Genomic DNA, 20,733 nt, shown 5'->3' with positions numbered 1-20,733 from the left:
AAAAGTAAAATGAAAAAATAAAACAAAATTTACATGGAACTTTAAAATTTCTCACAGAATTAGGAAAAACTGTTTTAAAATTCATATGGAACCAAAAAAGAGTTTGAATAGCCAAGACAATCATAAGCAAAAAGAACAAAGCTAGAGGCATCATGTAATCCAACTTCAAACTGTATTATAAGGCTACAGTAACCAAAACCGCATAGTACTGGTACAAAAACAGGTAACAGACTAATATGACAGAATGGAGAGCCCAAAAATAAAGCTGTACAACTAACATCATCTGATCTTTGACAAAGTCAACAAAAAACAAGCAATGAGGAAAGGACTCTGTATTCAATAAATGGTGCTAGGGTAAATGGCTAGCCATATACAGAAAATCAAAACTGGACCCCTTCCTTACACATTATATAAAAAATCAACTCCTACCTATTGGATACTATGCCTATTACCTGGGTGATGAAATAATCTGTACATTAGATCCCCATGATACACAATTAACCTATGTAACAAACCTGCACATGTACCCCTGAACTTAAAATAAAGTCAAAAACAAGCCTGAAAAACTAGTGTTAACACTTTTGAAACCAGGGATGAAAGCCTCTGTGACTTTAGCAAATCAGGAGAGTGAATATGGATTATAACTCAGTAGAAATTGCTGTAAGATAATACATGAAAGAGAAGTTGAAATACGTATTACAGATTTAGAGTAGCCCCAGACTTTCTAGGAAAAGATACAAGAATAATAGAATAACATATGCTGTGTATCCATCAGTTAAAATATTAGAGTTTTATTCAGTACATATATATTAGTCACCAAATATATATACAGTATTATTTAAGACACTTTTCAAACATAGATATTTTGTTAATTTTTTTTTTTTTGTAAATACCAAATCCTGTTGAGGACAAGGAGCAGCTGAGACTCTCATTCATTACTGGTGGGAATACAAAATGGTATAGATGCTTTGGGAGACAGTTTGGCAGTTTCTTAAAAACTAAGCATATACCTCATGCCTATAATCCCAACACTGTGGGAGGATCATTTGAGACCAGGAGTTTGAGATGAGCCTGAGCAATATAGCAATACCCTGTCTCTACGAAAAATAAATTTAAAAAATTAGCCAGGCGTGGTGATGTGTGCCTGGCTAATTTTTATCAGAGATTAGATAGCCACACAGTGCAGAAACAGATACATAACGCTTTCCATAGCCCACTTCCTAATTCAGGGCCTTTTCTAGGGTGGGTTGGGTCTTTGTCTGCATACACAATTTTATTAAATATTAGATTACAAAAGTTATGATGATTTAATGATGAAGATTCAGAATATGGGGTAGAGAAAAGGAACTTACCCATTCACTTATTGTCCAATCAGTGCAAGTGAAGATTGTTTGTAGTGTCCAGGCACCAATTTTTCCTGTTCAAGCCTGAGAACTTTCTCTTCTTGTCCTGATTGTCAAATGCACCACTTCTGGCTATTTAAAAAAAAATCTTCTACCATGAGCAAAAGACAGCAATGTTATTATTACTCATAAAGCTATGGCTCTTTAAAATCTGTTTGTATTGGAGCAGAATAGACAGATCATTTATCTATGTAGTTCCCAAATACTATTAATACTTGTTATATTGTTACTTATGACACTGCATTACTGACTTCCAGAGACTTGAAAGTTGTTACCACATTTGATAGGTAATGACCAAATACAGGTCTTAACCCAGGGTGTCCAGCAAAGTGTGAATGATCATTTATTTTCCGGTCATGTTAAATTTACCATTTGGAATTTTAAATATAAGCATAGAACAGCACATCTTCCAACCAAATCTTCCCTTGAACTATTGAGGCCATAAACACTGTGTTCCTAGAATATGCTCCCTTTCAGTGTTGACTGTACCCCTGCTTTCCCCCACACTGCCACGAGGAATAGGCAAGGACCATATTGTTATCAGAGACTATGTTCAAGATTTCTTTTCCTTTTTTTTTTTTTTTTTTTTTTTTAACTTTTCAACATGAATGTACTACTGTTAAGGAATAGAAACAACCACCAGAAATCTTTGGCTGCCCTCCATTTGGTAGCTACTGTTTATTTCTTGGAAGCCAAGGTTGCTTAGAACATCACTTAAATTGCCTTTTCCTTCTACAAGTGTCAGACTTAGAAATTAAGTCACACTATTAGACATGAGGGACTGCTGAAGAAAATGGTATGAGCAGACTGTGGCCTGTCTGTCAGAGGTTCCTTCATGCTGGTAAAAGAGGTAGTGGGTTATGATGGCTTCTGCTGACTTGTCCTAAGAATCAACACAAATGTCTTTAGGTTTTATTATTGTAATAAAGGGAAACTTGAAGTGGGAGGAAATGAGATTGTAATTTGATTTTTTAAAGATATCCAAATACCACTTTTTAAAATATAGATTAACTCTTTCATGGCTTAGAAAATTCACACCCACCCCCTTTACAGAGAAGCTTCTGATTACACCACCTCTTGTCAAGTTAGATGCAGCAGTGAGTGATGTGAAATCATTTCTTAATTATCTGTATTAATGGATGGAGAATAATAAACGGCAAAGAAACAAATGAAAATGCTGATTTTAATATAAGGTATTTTTTCCCAAGTCTAATTTCCTTTGACCAGGACTGCTACATAATTCCTGAGGCACAGTGAAAAATGAAAATGTTGGTCCCCATGTTCAAAAATTAAGGCTGTCAAGATGGCATTATTAGGTGCCTAGATAGGGGATGAATGAGAGGCTCATCTTCACTGGGACATGGCCTCCAGGCACCTGCCGTATGCACCATGACTGTGGGCATGTGCTCCTGAACCAATGCCCAGGCACCTGCCTGGGCCGAGGACAGCAGCAGTCACTGGAGAGGGGACACTGAGAGGGAGGCCACGTAGGACCTAGGGCAGCAAGATGGGGAAGCAGTGGCCAAGAACCACACAGCAGGAGGCAGGGATGCCTGTGAGCCTAGCCTACAAGTCCCTGAAGCATGCTTTTTTGTCTTGTTAGACCACTTACAACAGAAATTAATGGTGAAATTATTAAGAAATCTTAGATGGCAACTGCAAAGTATTAAAAGTATTAAACCCCAGGGGCCCTGTATGATTGGCCATCCATCCATGACTGGCCCTGCCCCGGACTTCTACTAGTGTTTACTGGTTAATATCACCCCATCATGTGGGAAGCACTGTAGAATTATGCTGACTTTTACAGGAGGAGTGAACATGTCACATATTTGTAACATAGATAACCTTGACATAAATATCAAGAATTGATGATAGTTTAGATTCCAATACATTCATTAGTGAACTATTCTTATTATTGCACAAACCCACACTAAGGTAGAGGGATGGAGGAGGATGACTATGTTAGTCTGTTCAGGCTTCTGTAACAAAACACTGTAAACTAGGTAGCTAACAAACAACAGAAATTTATTTCTTATATTTCTGGAGGCTGGGAAGTCCAAGATCAAGGTATCAGCAGATTTAGTGTCTGATGAGGGCCTTATTCCTGATAGATGGCTGTCTTCTCACTATAACTTCATAAGAAGGAAGGGGAGAACTCTGATCTCTTCAATCCCTTATAAGGGCACTAATCCCATTTACGACAGCTCCACCCTTATACCCTATTCACCTCCCAAGGGCCCCTTACCTTTTAGTACTTTCACATTGCGATTAGGTGTCAACATATGAATTTTGGGAGTGTACAAACATTCAGACCATTAGCAATGGCTAAGAAAGGCTCACTACTTACTGGAGTTGAAAGTTAACATTAGGGACTATAAAACAAGAGAGTCATGATGTGTGCTGTAATAGAGATAAAAACAAGAACAATAGGAAAACTAGGAGTAAAGAGATTAACTTTGATGGAATGTGGACAAGCCTTGTGAAAAAAGAAAATCACTTTAGTCAGCCCATGTTGGCTAGGTAGAATTTCTACTCCCAGAAATTTGTCCTTCCAAACCAAAAGGGACAGTATGAGCAAAGATAGTGAAATGCAGAGCTTGTTGATAGATATGCCTGCATATGGCATATCTGATTCAGGCATTATTTTATTATATTGACTGAAAATCTATTTTCCTGACACTAAAATGAAAGCAGGGATGTAAAAATACAGAATTTGGAATTAGAAAAAGCCACATTTGAATCACTCTTTACCACTTACCAGTTGTGTGACTGGAGACAACTTGCTTAACTAAGCCTCAGTTTTAGTCATCCGTAAAATAAAGATACTAGTCTTGTTGAAGTATTAGGTGAGATAATACTTGTGAAACACTTCAGCCAGCACTCTCTATCTGGAAAAGGGGAAAGCAAGTAGACTTATAATTGTGATAATAAATGCTATGAAGGCTCAGAAAAGGGTGGCTATCTCTGCTCGAGGCTGTTGTGCAAGGCTTCGTGAAAGAGGTGATATTTGAACTGAAGTCTGAAGGGTGAGTCATGTGTTTGTAAGCTGAGGAAAACTGAAAAAAATTCTACCTAGGGTGAGGTTTGAAAATGAACTCCCTTTATAATCTATGTGGGGTGAGGGTGGGGATAAGAATGGGAGAGTAGCAAGCAAGAAAAGGATGATCATATATCCTTTAAATCTATGTATAAAGACAAAAAAATAATGTCTCATTAACCACCCCAAACCACTTTTACCTGATTCAAAATATCAGACTCTTCCACTGAGAAAAGACAGGAGACCTTCTGTGGTGACCTCTCCCTCATATAAGATGTAAACCAGTTTGCATGAGAACTTCTGCAGCAGATGTTGTCTATGTTTTCTCTTTCTTTTTTTTTAAGACCAAGTCTCAGTTGCTCTGTAGCCCAGGCTGGAGTGCAGTGGCACGATCTTGGCTCACTGTAACGTCTGCTTCCCCAGTTCAAACAATTCTCCTGCCTCAGCCTCCCAAATAGCTGGGATTACAGGTGTGCACCACCACGCCCAACTAATTTTTGTATTTTTAGTGGAGACGGGGTTTCACATGTTGATCAGGCTGGTTTCAAACTTCTGGCCTCAAGTTATCCACCTGTCTCGGCCTCTCAAAGTGCTAGGATTACAGGTAAGAGCCACTGTGCCCAATCCTATATTTTCTTCTTTCTAGAAATCAAGAGCCAGGAGAGAGTGAGTGAAACTGTTAAAAAATATGGTTGCTTTTCTTACTCTCATGTGGAACATTTTGCTTAGTTGGTAGACATTTATAACAAGACATGATTGGCTCTTTTAAAAATAGGAATCTTAGTGGTTGATATGTTTGCCATGTGTTTTACAGTGCATGTCTTTTTGTGTTTTCTTCCAGCCTGAACACTTGCCTTTGCAGACTCAGTTCAAAGAAAGAGAAGTTGGCAATCTTCAGCACTCTGTAAGTAACCATGTTGTGGTTATCAGCCCAGGTGGAGCTGGTAGCTAACATGCTTATTAAAATATCATTTAATTCTATACAAGTTCATTTTATTCATCTTTCCCCTATTGGAGTGTCTCTGCTAAGATCTGGTAGTCCTTGAATTTTACTCTTAGAAGTAATCAAGTTTTATGAAACCAATAACGGGCAGAAGAATCTGTACCAGAGACACCACAGAACATCATGGGGGGTTCATTTTATAAGTGCTAGCTGTGGCAAGGTCAAGCCAGAAGGAAAGGTCAAGACAAGACGATATTTTTGGCAGAGTTTATTTTCAGTTTTATCAGGCATATGTTCAAATGCCAGTTCATTTTTCTGTGTCCTTTCCCCAGTTCCCCAGAGCTGAGTCGAGGTTTCTTTTGTTTGGTTGGTTTAATTCTCTGTATACCTCGTATGTTCATTTCAAGCTTGAGCCTTGCTTTAGAGACTCCTGAGGTTTATAACCCTGTTCTTCTCCAGTTTACCTTAACTGATAGCAACTCCAAATTTCAAAATGTGAAACTGATCCCAGTCTCCATTAGTCACAATTTTGTATCTAGGAGCTACTACTATTCTTATTCAGGGTAATGTAAGCAACAAATGACTGGAAAATATAAGTTGTTGAACTTATCTTGCCATTCAGTAGTTTTTGGGGTAGTGAATCAGGGACACTAAACTGTAATGAATTCTATTCGTGCCTGTTTTTACCAGTGCTAGAAAAAATGCAAACAGCTGCTCTGCTAATGTAAGCAATGTTTGAATTTTTAGAATGGACTAAATAGCAGGAGTTTTGACTATGAAGATGAGAATCCAGTTGGGGAAGATGGCATTCAGCAGATGTACCCCCTTTACAATCAGATGTGCTACCAAGACCGGAGCCCTGGCAAACATCATCAAAATAACGACCCTAAGAGAGTCTACATCGACCCACGAGAGCATTATGTGTGATTTTTCTCTTTTTCCAATGGCCGTTATAACAAATGTTTATTCTTAGATTGGGGAGAGAAACTAAGGCCAATAGTTGTTTTACTGTCTCTCATATAGAACAGTCCCACTCTAAGGGTATTGGAAGTCCTAATGAATGACGTAAAGACAATAGCAAATTTATTTTCTTCATTAAGGGTTCCTTAACCACCAGCTGTGTTTGTGAACTTGACTATAGCTTTGTGTGTTTCTGTGACGATGGTGTTTAACTGCTAACATTTGGCCTACAATGGCATTTTCATTTAACAGTACGGCATCTGCCTGTGATAACTGCAGTGATTCTCCAGAAAGAAAGGCCCCAGCTGGTACTATTAACCTCGTTGGGTCTCAGGCATGCTAGCCTGTTCATCTGTAATTCACATGGGCATAAAAATGAGTTCAAAATCTATTCCACTAATTCTTTAGCTGGGATTTGGATTTCCCTGACATACTTAATACAATTACAATACCTGTGTACAAACAGAGGCCTGAGGAAAGAGGCAAAATTTGTTCTTCATCAAAACAGCAACAAAAGGCAGTTGAAACCTTCAAGCCTGTTGGTTGCTTTTAAACCCTTGTGTTATTATGATATATATTCCTTGTTGAACACTGAGGTCCTGAGGGATACATATCTCTTTCTGTTTTCTGCCTACTTTTGACTAGCTGTATGTAACAAAGGCTCTTCTTTTGCTCTGTCACTGTTCCTACAATACTGTTCTTTATTAGCTAGATTAGCCTATTTTGCACCTATTAAATTCTAAAAACCTTCTTTAAATGTTGTACAGCCTTTAACCTTGTTCCTCTTTTCTCTAGTATTGTACATGACAGGCTCAGCTTTCACTTCTGAAATTTCTTTCAAACGAATCCCAGCCACATAGTCTTTACCTTCCCTTCTGCATTCTTCAGACTACTTATCATCCATGTTTTATCTACCTCAGAAAAGCCTGCTGGAAAGTCACCAACTTCTGCTTTTAAAAGCCAGGTGAAAATTTAGAAAACTTAAAAGAAGAGGCACTTCAATGTGGCATGTATGTTAAACTGACGTGTTTTTTATCCCTTCTCCCCTACTTTACCTGGTCACCAAGAGTCAAGAGATGCTAAAAAGTAAATAATATAATGACTTGTCTACTGGGGTATCCTGCAACTCTTTAGTGTCTGTAAATGTCTGTCTTGAGTTTTCTCATCTCCCTTTGCCAACTTTCCATCCCTGAGATTGACAGTAATAATTGCAATGAGGTCATTACAGACAGAGGTGGAAGGAATGCAGTTTCACATGAATGTCCATCACCTCTCTCACATCTTAAGGAAAGCATCTTACTTTGTGTTCTGGAAGATTAGAGGTGTGTCAAAGGTATAGAAAACACTACAAAGAGTGTTTAAGAAAGAGTGACATAAGCAATAAAATACATAAAGTAGTGTATATTTCCAACCTAAACTTCAATGGTAGAGGAGAATGTTAGCACAGATTTCTAATGAGATGCCAAAGATACGTTATGATTTATGTTGTGCTGGCTCTAGTTCTTTTTTGTGTGTTTGTTTCTTTTTTCTAGTTGTCATGCTTTATCAAATTATCTCGGTAGTTCTACAGCAGAAATATATTCTCCCCCATTTACCCGAGTGACCAGCAACTCCGGGAGAAAGGATGCTTAAATTTCAACTCAATGCTTTAGCTAGGTAATGAGCAATTTTAAAGTCTGTAGCTGTAAGGATCAAAGGGTAAATCCAAGGACACCCATTGCTACTGTGCTACTCAGAGTAGGAGTGTACTGCCCTTTGTAGCAAAGAAAATATTCAACTTTATTATTTGGAAGGCCGACGCTAAGTTAGTATAACTGAAAGTGTAGGAATCCTGGCATTTGTTTTCCAATAGGAGGATGGCTGTGATCAGAGCTCTGCTTGACAGGGAAGTGTTTCATAAACACTGGATGTTATGGACACAATAAGGTAGTACATCATCTCCTTTAGAAAGCTTCAAAAATGTCAATGCCTTGGGGATGGTTTCCAGGGTAGGGTCCTGCTGGGAAGTAAATTGTTGACTTAGTTTCACAAAAGCATTCTATAGACCCAGGGGAGTAGCTGCCTTCATTTGCACCAGAGAAAGGGATTTGGAAACACTGGTTCTCAGGAGCCCTGTGACCTGTCTTCAGCACCCTCCATACTTTGAGGAACCCACTGTCTACCTTTTAAAATTCTCAGTGTAGTTATGGAAAAGAAATTTCAGGATGTAGTCTCACCTCTCCTGCAGCCAGTGAGTTCAATTATCTTCCTTGCCTTTGTGTTAGCTATGATACTTCTTTAACATACTGGTAGATGGTATAACTCTTGGCCCTTTACACAGGTCATATAAGCTCTATAATAGCTTATCCTGGTGCCTTCCATCTGTTCTCTCTAAAAACTGGGCTAAATAGAAAGCAGTTTTAAAAGGGTTTGATCAACCAGCCCTCTCTACCAAAAACTGCCTTCCAAAAGTAGCCTGTTGATCTCTAAATTTGGAGCCTAGACTACTTGACGATGCCATTTAAATTTGGAAGTTAGATTATTAAAGGTCAGTGATTGGGGTTTAGGGATATAATCCGCAGCTGATATTAGATACTCTTCCCATAAATTGTTTAGTAAAACACTCTGAAACAGAAATAAATCCCCAGAGCACTTATCTACTTATGGTTGCAACTTTGCATTTCTGGTGGGGGTGTGCATGCTTGCCTTAAATGCACAGCCTTTATTGCCTATTTTGTAGGCAGCCCAAGCTCCAGGAGTGTGCATTGTTGCTACAGTAGCAGATCACCATGTTCTTTACACACCACATGCAATGGTATAAGAAGTCCATGCTCTTTGGGGCATCTAATAGAAAATTCTTACCTGGGCTGGGCTTCTGTGTAACATGTGCATAATAGATACTTAAGAAATGTGCTGAAAACTACAATGAACTGGTTTCCCCATTACTTTCCTATGAACTTGTTTACTAAAAGGGACAAGATAGTTTCTTCGTCCTGCTATTGCAAATGATTTCCTAAGACCTCTTTCACAGTAGTCTAAAATTCACAGTAGAGCCTTCCTTTAAGCCTCATTCCCTGGAGTTTGGAAGATAGACCATTTACCAAGAATCAGAAGAAAAGGTACTCCCAGCTTCACCCCTTTCTAGCCATTGAAACAGGCAAGTCACGACCTGTCTGGGGTATCATTTGCAACCTCTCAGAATTGTGAGAGTTAAAGAAGATGATAATGGATGGGGAATTGGAGAATTGTAATTTTCCTTCAAAAACTGACAAATGCCTATTACTCTATTATCTTTGCATAGTGAACCTAAACGTCCAGGGTCCTTGCCAGTATTGAGAGTACTGTAGTTTCTTTAGGGATTACCAAGTGGCAAAATGAAAAATTCAGTTTGATTGAATTCACGTATAGCCAAGTCCAAGTTAGAGAGATTCCTTTCACTATAACAAATAATTGTCATGTGAAAAGCTTTTTATCTGAATCTTAGCTGCTTAGGCTTTAGCTAGAATTGAAAATGCATGTTACTATTACCAGTATTTACTCTTATTTTAAAAATTACTACTAATAGCAAGTAACATTATTGAGTATGTAATATGGATTGGGTTCTAGGGCAAGTACCTTACATGAATCATCTCAAGGAATAGAACCAGACTCCTGTTTTGCCCTCTTCCCAGGAGCTCCTGTGGGGATAGACAGGCTCATACTCCCCTACTGTACAATCATAGGGTATGCTGAGCATCAGTTGGCTGTTACTTCTTTCACATCTGCTTTTGGGGAGTGGGGAGTACATTTACATTATTTTTAAAGCAGAGATATAAGAGAGTATATGGAATAAAACCATAAGAAATGTTTATTGACAAAAGCAAGTACATATGCTCATTTTTTTTTTTTTTTTACTTTACTATGGGTAATCCAAATGCTCAGACTCTCATATTCATTAGATTACCCATAGCTACAAAGACAACCAACCAAATAATTATAACCACTCCATCTCAGTTGGCTCAGTTTTAGTGGGCACAGACTTCTCTCTAACATCTCTCCCTCAATTTAGTTGTTCAATATGCTCATTGCTCTGTGTGTTTCACCTTTATTGAACTCCCAGGAGTGGCGACACTCCTATGCTGGACAACTGGAAAGAAGCCAAAAAGGCAGAAGAATAGAAAAACATCAAATAGAAATGTCACAGTCCCCACCCATGGCTCAGCTCTGTGGTTCTCTTCTTCCTGTGTTTGGCTGACAAGGACCTTCCTTCTTTCTGAAGTCATTTGCAGACCTTATAGCAGGACGAGGGACTTTCATCCCTGTTAAACTAGAAGCTGCTATTTGCAAGCTTATTTCAACTGTAGACTATGACTGGATTAATATTGTTATATCTATAAAAGTATTGAGTTTCCTCCGCTAGAGAAAATTATAACCTGGCCTTTGCCAGTTTGGGCACTCACAATTATTAGGTTGTTTTGGTAGCCTTCAGTAGATAGAAATGTGTGAGGGCTATAGGTCTCCCAACCTCACCAAGTGATACTTTACACTGAAATCAGGTCTTAGACCAAGTGCTGTCATGTGTTTTTATGAGCAAGCAGGCACTAGAACAGTCATGCAACCTGTCCTGTAAGCTTGAAAAAGTCCCAATTCTGTCCTTCTGTGCAACCCAACATTATCCTACCTGGAAGAGTTATTAGAAGTGAATACAGCAATATTCTAGCAGATTCAGTCAGCCGAGTCAATTCTTAGTTTCACTTCTAAAAGAGTAAGTTAGAAATCCCAAACTGCTGGGCTTGTCAGATTCTTATATACTGCTCGTGGAAGGGCTAGGGTGCCCTACAATATTTGGGCCAATCCACATATCTTTAATGCCATTAATTTGATCATTGGACATATTTACTTATTAACAGTCGTGTTAAGCTACAGATAAAGCTTTTGTGGTAGTGTCTGAAGTGACTAGAGTTTTTTTCAAATGCTAACAGCCCTGAAGTTGTATTCCCAATTAGGATATGTCAGATGTTAAGCAAGCATCCCCAGAGTAAGTATTATGACTGATTAACATATGCCAAAATAATTTTTAAAAATTATATCAAGTATAACAGAACTTGTTAAAGATTTCACAGGTTATTATACCTTCACACTAGGGTGGAGTGGAGCTCTTTTACTACTCTACACTGCTGCATAGAGTTGAACTGGCATTTATCCTTAGTGACAGATAGCCTGTTCTTTCTTAAGGGTGTGTGTGCGCGCACATGTGTGTGCATGTGTAAGACAGCAAGAAATGTCTACTTAAAATTTGCAGCTCACAAAAACATTTTGCAGTTCACATGTACAAGAGAATCCCACCCCTGCAACCTTCTCTCAATACTTGAAACATTAGGTTACTTCTATGTTTTTTTCTTCTATGTTTGTTATTCTTCTCTACTCAAGGTTTAATTTGACTGTAGAAGTTTGAAGCAGAGTAGACTAAAAATAAAAGAGAACGTAAACAATTCAGAAGAACATCGAAAATTTTGTCATACGTTTTCAATTGGGGCAATGACATATAAGTTCCCTCTGGGCCTCAGGGAGAGAGAAAACTACCATTGACAAATAAAAACATTCTCCATTCCATTAGTTATGAATAAATCAATTCCATTAATCCTTCCCCCAGAATATTCTAGTCAGTGTTTGGGGGCTGAAGTTATGATATATATCAAATGACATGCCTCCCTGCATCAAAAAGTACTAGTTACATTCTGTTGTCTTAAAAGCTGTGAGGTTTAGGATTAACTTCCATAATTTCAGAGGAATAGATATTTTGAATATTGTTGCCACATATATTTATGGAAAACAACATTTTCGAGTTGAAAATGGGCAGGGTACTGTCCCCTAAATGGTCCCATTCTGTAGCTGTGTTTACAGCTGCCACTAGCACATGATTTCTAGAAGAGGCATATCAGCTGGACCCAAGGAGATACACTCATGGACTTAAGATGATTAGATTATAAATGCCATCCCACACAATCTTTAATAAACAAAACCCAGGTGAGCTATATCATTCTTTTGCTGCAGTGAAAGATGGGAAACCAAACAGTTGTCCTCTTGTGGTTTTTCCCAGCAATACAATTTATAAAGTTCCTATAATCAGGTGCCCTATGACCCAGCAGGATCCTTGGTACCATGACCTAAATTGGTTGTATTTATTATCCTAGTATGGAATTTGACTGTGAAAGTTGATTAGAGACCTTGAGGGAAAGCTCTCTGGAGATCCAGAACATCAGATTTGCTATGCTGGCTTAGAACTGTGGCCTATCCTACTACAGATGTGTCTGTCAGCCATGAAGAGATGTTTTATATCTCTTATCTTTATGTCTCTTCCAGAAGTTAATTTCCCCTAATAACTCACAGCAGATCTATGAATACCAGAGTTGTACATGATTTTCCAAGTGAATGGGCGCCATTGTTTTGGTTTTAAATACCCTTTCCAGTAATGACTGGTATTTTTAAAAAACCTACCCTAGCATGTTGATCAGGCTAAATTAAGTTCCTCTCTCAAGCTTTATTGATGGCTCAGTGCTCATTATATTTTAACTAGAGGTAACAGCAGTTTGTCCTAAATGCATTAGTTTGCACTTGTCCAGGTTGTAGCTCTTTTATGCCTCTGCTTTTTCCCACAAGATCTTATGAGAACATATTGCATATATTCCCTTCAGCTGAGCATTTCAATACCCAGACAAGTGTTTGTCATTTTAGGCCTCATTGCATACTTGAAATTCCAAGTCCTTTTTAAAAGAAATGTTAAGTAGCTGGTGTTGCTACTAGGTCCCTGGATTATCCCACTTGTCCATCCATAAAAGTTCCTGTTTATTCTCTACCTCTGTTTCTATTTCTAAGTCAATGCTTTAAGACATAACATCTGCTCCAGCCTATTCACTATCCATGTGGTTTTAAACCCTTAACTTCTTTACTTCTTAGCTTCATCCTTGTAAGTGCTCTCTACCTCACAGGGGTTAATGAGGGGGGAAAAATAAGATGTTTAAGGGTTGTTTTAAGAGAGAGATCCTTCTTTTAAAGTGATTTTATCAAAGCCCCTTGGGTTAGAAATGAGAAACTCTATAGCTATTTTTTTTTCCCTATTCTCATTTTGCTGTTTTTATTTCTGAAAAGTGATCTGTCTGAAAAGAGCCTTATATCTGGTTTTAACTTCTCATTAACCCTTTTCACAGTGAAATCTCTACCTTATCCATGCTCTGAACTTTTTATTTATGGAGCCCAAACTAATTTTCCCACAACAAATCCGATATACTTTTACTTCTATCATTAAACAAATTAATGTCCTCCACAAAGAAATATCTTACTCTTCTTACAAGAAGTCAGAAGCTAATAAGGTCTCACTCTGGCCCTGGCAAGATCTCACAGTGTGCCTTGGTTCTCCCTGTGTAAACTGAGGTAATCCGGCTATTCCCCAGCACCCAGGTGTTGTGAGTCCTAATAAATGGTGAAAAGCATTTTGCAAATGTTCTGTACTATATAAATGCATAGTGCCTAATATGGAGAGTCTTCAAGCAGAAATGTGCTCTAGCTCAATTCAGAATACTAATTCACCCATTGTTTTCAAAAGAAATGTTTCACTAACCTGCTTTTTTTGTTTGTTTGTTTTTGTTTTTGTTTTTTGTAAAATTAGTTTCTAGTCATTTGAACTATTTTTATTTTGGTGGGTAGAAGTGATCAATAGTATATATTCTTGCTTGTTAGAGAATACCCAAGTTGTATTGTTAAATGTTAAAACAATGGGGTTACATTACAGTGTAGTTGGATAGGGAGGAAGATTCTAGCTCAAAGTTTGCAAAATACAGAAATACAAAGATTAGCTTTGAATTAGAGATTGTATTATAAATAGTAGATGTTAATGTGGTGGTTTCTAGATATATACTTTATTTTTAAGTTACAAGAAATTGTCTTTTATTTTTGCAGTTTTGAACTATATGGTTCTTTATATGTTTTGAATAAAGTTTTTATCAACTAAGATTTTTCATTTACATTATTATCAATAAATTAAAATACATGTAAAAATTAACCTAATGACATGACTATAAAATTTAAATTTAAAATTTAAAGAACATATTTTATGGCAACTAAGTTTCTATACTTTAGTCCTTTTTTAAAAAGATTTTTAAAATAGTAGAAATGCTTTTATGCTTCAAGGAGCATTGGAAATTTTTTTAAATGTGATGTTACTTATTGTAATTACTTACAACAATTACTTAATAATTTTTTAGTGAAGCTACATTTATTCCACCTAAATAATTATTGTTTATTCCTGATTAATCCTTAGGAGTTAAAATGTCCTTTCTCTTATAAAATTATATTGGTGCTTAATGATCATTAAATGTTCTCATTTACTGGTCCCCCTCCCCCACTCCAACCCCCAAAGAAGAAAAGTTGGCATCTATAATAGATTCCTGAACTTTGTTTTGGGGTTACATTACTGGTCTTAGAAATCCCAGAGTGTAGGGACTGCTTTTTTAAAAAATTACTTTTTAGATACCATAGAATTCACCTCTTTAAAGTGTTACATTCAGTGGTTTTGGTATATTCACAGAGATGTACAACCATCACACAATCAATTTTAAAATATTTTCATCACTCCAGAAGGAAACCCACGCACATTATCAGTCATCTGCCTCTCCTTCAAGTCCCTGGCAACCACCAATCTCCTTTCCATCTCTGTGGATTTGCCTATTCTTGACATGTTATATAAATGGAATCAGATACTATGTAGTTCTTTGTGACTGGCATCTTTTACTTCACATAGTATTTGTAAAGTTCATCGATGTTGTAGCATGCATCATTTCTTTGTATTGCTGAAGAGTATTCCCTTGTATGGATATGTATCACATTTGATCTGCTCATCACTTGGTGGAATTTGGGGTCATTCCCTTTTTGGAAATAGTTATGAATTATTATGAATAATGCTGCTATGAACATTTGTGTACCAGTTTTGGGGTAAACACATATTTTATTTCTCTTGCATCTATACTTAGGTATCTAATGCGGGATCATATGGCAACTCTGTGGTTTAACTTTTTGAGGAACTGCCAAACTGTTTTAAGCTGCTGCACCATTTTATATTCCCACCAACAGTGAATGGGGGCTCCACTTTCTTTACATTCTCACCATGTGTTATTATCTCTGGTTTTTTTTATTATTATTATAGCCATTCTAATAAGTGGAAAGTGGTATTGCATTGTGTTTTTTATTTGAATTTTCCTGATGGCTAGTGATGTTTGTTTTCTACAGCCCTGGTGGCTACCGATGTTTGTTTTCTACAACCCGTTAAGAGGATAAAGCCATTCTTAGCTTATAAATATTAACTATATGAAAACAGGCTGTAGGCTGGATTTGGCCCATGGCTAGCCAGCCTCTGACCTAGAGGATAGAATTAATAGACAAACATACTAAAATAGGTATCATAAATATACTCTATATGTTAAAAAATGTAGAAGAAAGCATAAACCTGTTAAAGATAGATAAGGAAAATTAAAAAGAATATACAAGGTAGAGTGCTGATAAATGAGCTTGCTATGTTTAAAAACAAAAACAAACAAACAAAAACCTTGACTTGCATCATTTGCTGATTTCCGTGGTGTACCCGATATCACCAGGGCCAGTTTTAAGCTACCAGCATGACAAGGGAGGTGCACTATCAGCGCTTGCAAGCTGGTCCCAGCTGACTCTAGCACATGATTGGTGTAACCACTTCTGACTGCATTAAATATAAATACAGTAATCACTAAATATAGCTAACATCTTCAAAGCTGTCGTGGGTCTTCTCCATTCCTGCAAGCATCCAGTGGGAGGGAGAATATTTGCCCCTTCACATTGTATTATGAAACTCCCAGATAGCCTTTTGCTTTTTCTCAGCCTTGATTACTCTGGAATCATAGCTACATTTCCACAAGGTAAAATAAGTATATAAACATGCATCCTCCCAAAAATGTTTAAAAAACAAAAAACCACATTGGAATAAAGGCAAAGCAACGAGTTATCATGTTCTGATCCATCCAGAAAACTTCCTGGAACGTGTATCTTGGTGTTGTGCCATACCTCTATTGACTGTAATGGAGATGGCACCACGTTCAAGAGACCGAAGAAGAGACTCGGAGCCAGCAAACAAGACAAGAGGTTTCACTAGGGCTTACATACTGGGGAGAGAGTGGCAGGCTGGGCAGAAGAACTGCAACGGCTTGCAAAAGGCATTTATATAACAATCTCACTTAGTATAATGACCTTCATCTGTCAACCTTCATTCAACCCAAACTTGGGGCCTCAATCCCCTGTATGGCTGGTGTTCCACAGGAAGGGTTAGGGGCTCAGATGTTCCTCATAGACAAGGAACAAGTCTCCAGGTTGGCCACTCTTGGATTCTGTAGCTTGGAAAACACATTCAGGTACATATGCCATACAGGGTCATTCTCAGGGTACACTAAGTTATTGCTCTCATGTGCATTTACCCTGCAGTTGTGTGTTGAATAGATGGGAAATGGCCATGCAAGACATTCCATACATATGGATGGTTTGTGCAAGAATTCAACAGTGAGAGTCAAAAGTTGGAGGAGATTTGTCTGAGCAGTTAGATATGCAATATGCAGTCAGACATTTTGCCTGTACGTTTCTTTTTTCCAGAGGTTCCAGGAAAAACGTCAACTTTAGACTTCTGTTTCTACCAAAACAGCAATATGCATGGAAAAAAAATTGTTCTACACCTGAAATTTCTGCAAGAAAGCCCTCGAGATTAGAGGGTGAATTATCTAAAAAATAAACAGTTTTTATCTCATTTTAAATAACCCTTTGAAGTCAAGCAAGGTGGCTGATACCTGTAATCCCAGCACTTTGGCAGGCCAAGGCAGGAGGATCGCTTGAGCTGAGAAGTTTAAGGTGTGCCTGGGCAATATAGTGAGACCCTGTCTCTAAAAAGAAAAAGAAAAAGGGAAGGGAGGGAGAGAAGGAGGAAGAAAGGATTGGCCAGGTATGGAGGGATGTACCTGTAGTCTCAGCTACTTGGGAGGATCGCTTGAGCCCAGGAAGTCAAGGTGTGCCTGGGCACTGGGCAATATAGTGAGACCCTATCTTTTTTTAAAAAAGAAAAACATTAGCCAGGTATGGGGGCATATACCTGTAGTCCCAGCTACTCAGAAGGATCACTTGAACCCAGGAGGTCAAGACTGCAGTGAGCTGTGATTTCTCCACTGCCTCCCAGCCTTGGTGACAAAGTGAGACCCTGCCTCTAAAAAATAAAAATTAAACGGCCCTTTGAAATTCAGGTCTAGTATGTCTCTAAATGGGGATTCATATTCTGTATTTAAGAATAACCAATCCTACAAAATCAATGTGCAAAAATCACAAACACTCTTATACACCAGTAACAGACAAAGAGAGAGCCAAATCATGAATAAACTCCCATTCACAATAGCTTCAAAGAGAATAAAATACCTAGGAATCCAACTTACAAGGGATGTAAAGGACCTCTTCAAGAAGAACTACAAACCACTGCTCAGTGAAATAAAAGAAGACACAAATAAATGGAAGAACATACCATACTCATGGATAGGAAGAATCAATATTGTGAAAATGGCCATACTGCCCAAGGTAATTTATAGATTCAATGCCATCCCCATTAAGCTACTAATGACTTTCTTCACAGAATTGGAAAAAACTACTTTAAAGTTCATGTGGAACCAAAAAAGACCCCGCATTACCAAGACAATCCTAAGCCAAAAGAACAAAGCTGGAGGCATCATGCTACCTGACTTCAAACTATACTACAAGGCTATAGTAACCAAAACAGCATGGTACTGGTACCAAAACAGAGATATAGACCAATGGAACAGAACAGAGTCCTCAGAAATAATACCACACATCTACAGCCATCTGATCTTTGACAAACCTAACAAAAACAAGAAATGGGGAAAGGATTCCCTATTTAATAAATGGTGCTGGGAAAATTGGCTAGCCATAAGTAGAAAGCTGAAACTGGATCCTTTCCTTACTCCTTATACGAAAATTAATTCAAGATGGATTAGAGACTTAAATGTTAGACCTAAAACCATAAAAACTCCAGAAGAAAACCTAGGTAATACCATTCAGGACATAGGCATGGACAAGGACTTCATGTCTGAAACACCAAAAGTAATGGCAACAAAAGCCAAAATTGACAAATGGGATCTAATTAAACTAAAGAGCTTCTGCACAGCAAAAGAAACTACCATCAGAGTGATGGTAACCTACAGAATGGGAGAAAATTTTTGCAATCTACTCATCTGACAAAGGGCTAGTATCCAGAACCTATAAAGAACTCAATCAAATTTACAAGAAAAAAACAACCCCATCAAAAAGTGGGCAAAGGATATGAACAGAGACTTCTCAAAAGAAGACATTCACACAGCCAACAGACAGATGAACAAATGCTCATCATCACTCGCCATCAGAGAAATGCAAATCAAAACCACAATGAGATACCATCTCATACCAGTTAGAATGGCGATCATTAAAAAAATCAGGAAACAACAGGTACTGGAGAGGATGTGGAGAAATAGGAACACTTTTACACTGTTGATGGGACTGTAAACTAGTTCAACCATTGTGGAAAACAGTGTGGCGATTCCTCAGGGATCTAGAACTAGAAATACCATTTGATCCAGCCATCCCATTACTGGGGGTATACCCAAAGGATTATAAGTCGTGCTGCTATAAAGACACATGCACACGTATGTTTATTGTGGCACTATTCACAATAGCAAAGACTTGGAATCAACCCAAATGTCCATCAGTGACAGACTGGATTAAGAAAATGTGGCACATATACACCATGGAATACTATGCAGCCATAAAAAAGGATGAGTTTGTGTCCTTTGCAGGGACATGGATGCAGCTGGAAACCATCATCCTCAGCAAACTATCGCAAGAACAGAAAACCAAATACCGCATGTTCTCACTCATAGGTGGGAATTGAACAATGAGATCACTTGGATACAGGAAGGGGAACATCACACACCAGGGTCTATTGTGGGGAGGGGACAGGGCAGAGGGATAGCATTAGGAGATATACCTAATGTAAATGAGTTAAAATGAGTTAATGGGTGCAGCACACCAACATGGCACATCTATACATATGTAACAAACCTGCACGTTGTGCACATGTACCCTAGAACTTAAAAGTATTAAAAAAAAAAAAAAAAAAAAGATTAACCAATCCTTTTTATCCACAATCTCTTGGGGCTCCCACAACCTTTTCTAAATACTTCCCTTCCTACTGGTGTTAAAGCCAAAAGTTCAGTGAAGGATTGATGCTTTGACCTGTATTTGTCCATTTAAATTAAAGCAAAGATAGAAGCAGTTTTACTGGGCAGAAGTATTAGTTATCTTACCTTGTTCAGTGTAGAAGAGGTAGAACTATTTATTGTCAAGAGACATGCTGATCATTTAATCAGAACTCAATTACTAATTTCCCAAACTTGTAATTTCCCAAGTAGAAATATGTAGGGCAAAGGAACTTGAACAATTTGTGACTTTATCTGCAAACTATCCTATTCTTCTCTTGGCTAAAGAAAAAGCAAAATCTTTTCTAAAATGCAAAGGACATTCTAGCACAGATGTGCCCTGCTGTGATTCAGCCAGATGTCCTGAATTTCCTAGCATAGTCCTGCCTTCCAAAGTCAGCCTCATTATCCCTCTAAATACTGGAGCATGTCAGAGTGATTGTCACAATGCTGGGTTAAACACCCAGGGTCTGTGCCCTATACCCTAATCCAAAGAATCACTACTTTTGATTTAGTGTAATGTGAAGGCATGGCCTGTGGCATTGGTGCATTTTCAGGTAATCTTGTTTTCTCCTGCAGTTGGTTTACAGAAACATCCACCACTCTCCCATTCTTTGTTCTGGCCACAGAGGAGTCCACTCCCTATAACTGCTGGAAGCAGTATTCCCAGGTGTGAAATATGCTGCCTTCAGGACGTGAAGAGGCCTCCCATGCCTCGAACTTGCTTTTTTATGCTGGAAGGTGCAAGAGGCAATGATTTGTTTTTCACTTTAGAGGAAATATTCCAGCTACCTCTGGTCACTGGATTTCTGAATATTTTACTGACATTTCAGGCTCTGGAATCTTTGTCTCCCACCCGCTGGAGTACATGTGTCGTGCCGATTCTAAGCCCAGCCCACTGTTGATATGGTAGATTAATGAGGTGTTCCATGGGATGTTCAGTGATTCCAGGTTTCTCTTAACTACATTATGAAATAGGCAGTGGAGTTGATATAGTCCTGAGTCAAAACTGTGAAGGTATATTGTCACCCATTCCACATGGACATGAGCTCTTTCTGATCCTCTTTTTTGATTAGAATAGAAAACACTTGCTATATCAACGACCACATATGCCACATGTGCCTACTAATC

The 20,733-nt window shown here is 38.1% G+C and overlaps 1 protein-coding gene across 2 annotated transcripts in view; it reads left to right on the top strand.

Moving 5' to 3' along the window:
* LOC105470416 (nectin cell adhesion molecule 3) overlaps positions 1-14,288 on the top strand; it is a 129,303-nt gene extending 115,015 nt beyond the window's left edge. The window contains exons 8-9 of one of the 2 annotated variants that reach the window (XM_011722403.3): positions 5,282-5,344; positions 6,131-14,288. In XM_011722403.3, coding sequence (XP_011720705.1) covers positions 5,282-5,344; positions 6,131-6,310 — 243 coding nt within the window. In that variant the 3' untranslated portion in view covers positions 6,311-14,288. The remainder of the gene's footprint in view (positions 1-5,281; positions 5,345-6,130) is intronic. The other variant, XM_071092453.1, reaches the window with a different exon arrangement.
* Positions 14,289-20,733: the final 6,445 nt, after the last annotated feature.

The sequence above is a fragment of the Macaca nemestrina genome, chromosome 2, assembly GCF_043159975.1.
Source record: "Macaca nemestrina isolate mMacNem1 chromosome 2, mMacNem.hap1, whole genome shotgun sequence".
Lineage (NCBI taxonomy): Eukaryota > Metazoa > Chordata > Mammalia > Primates > Cercopithecidae > Macaca > Macaca nemestrina.
Note: the sequence above shows the minus strand (reverse complement) of the source record. Positions and strands in the feature narration are given on the sequence as shown.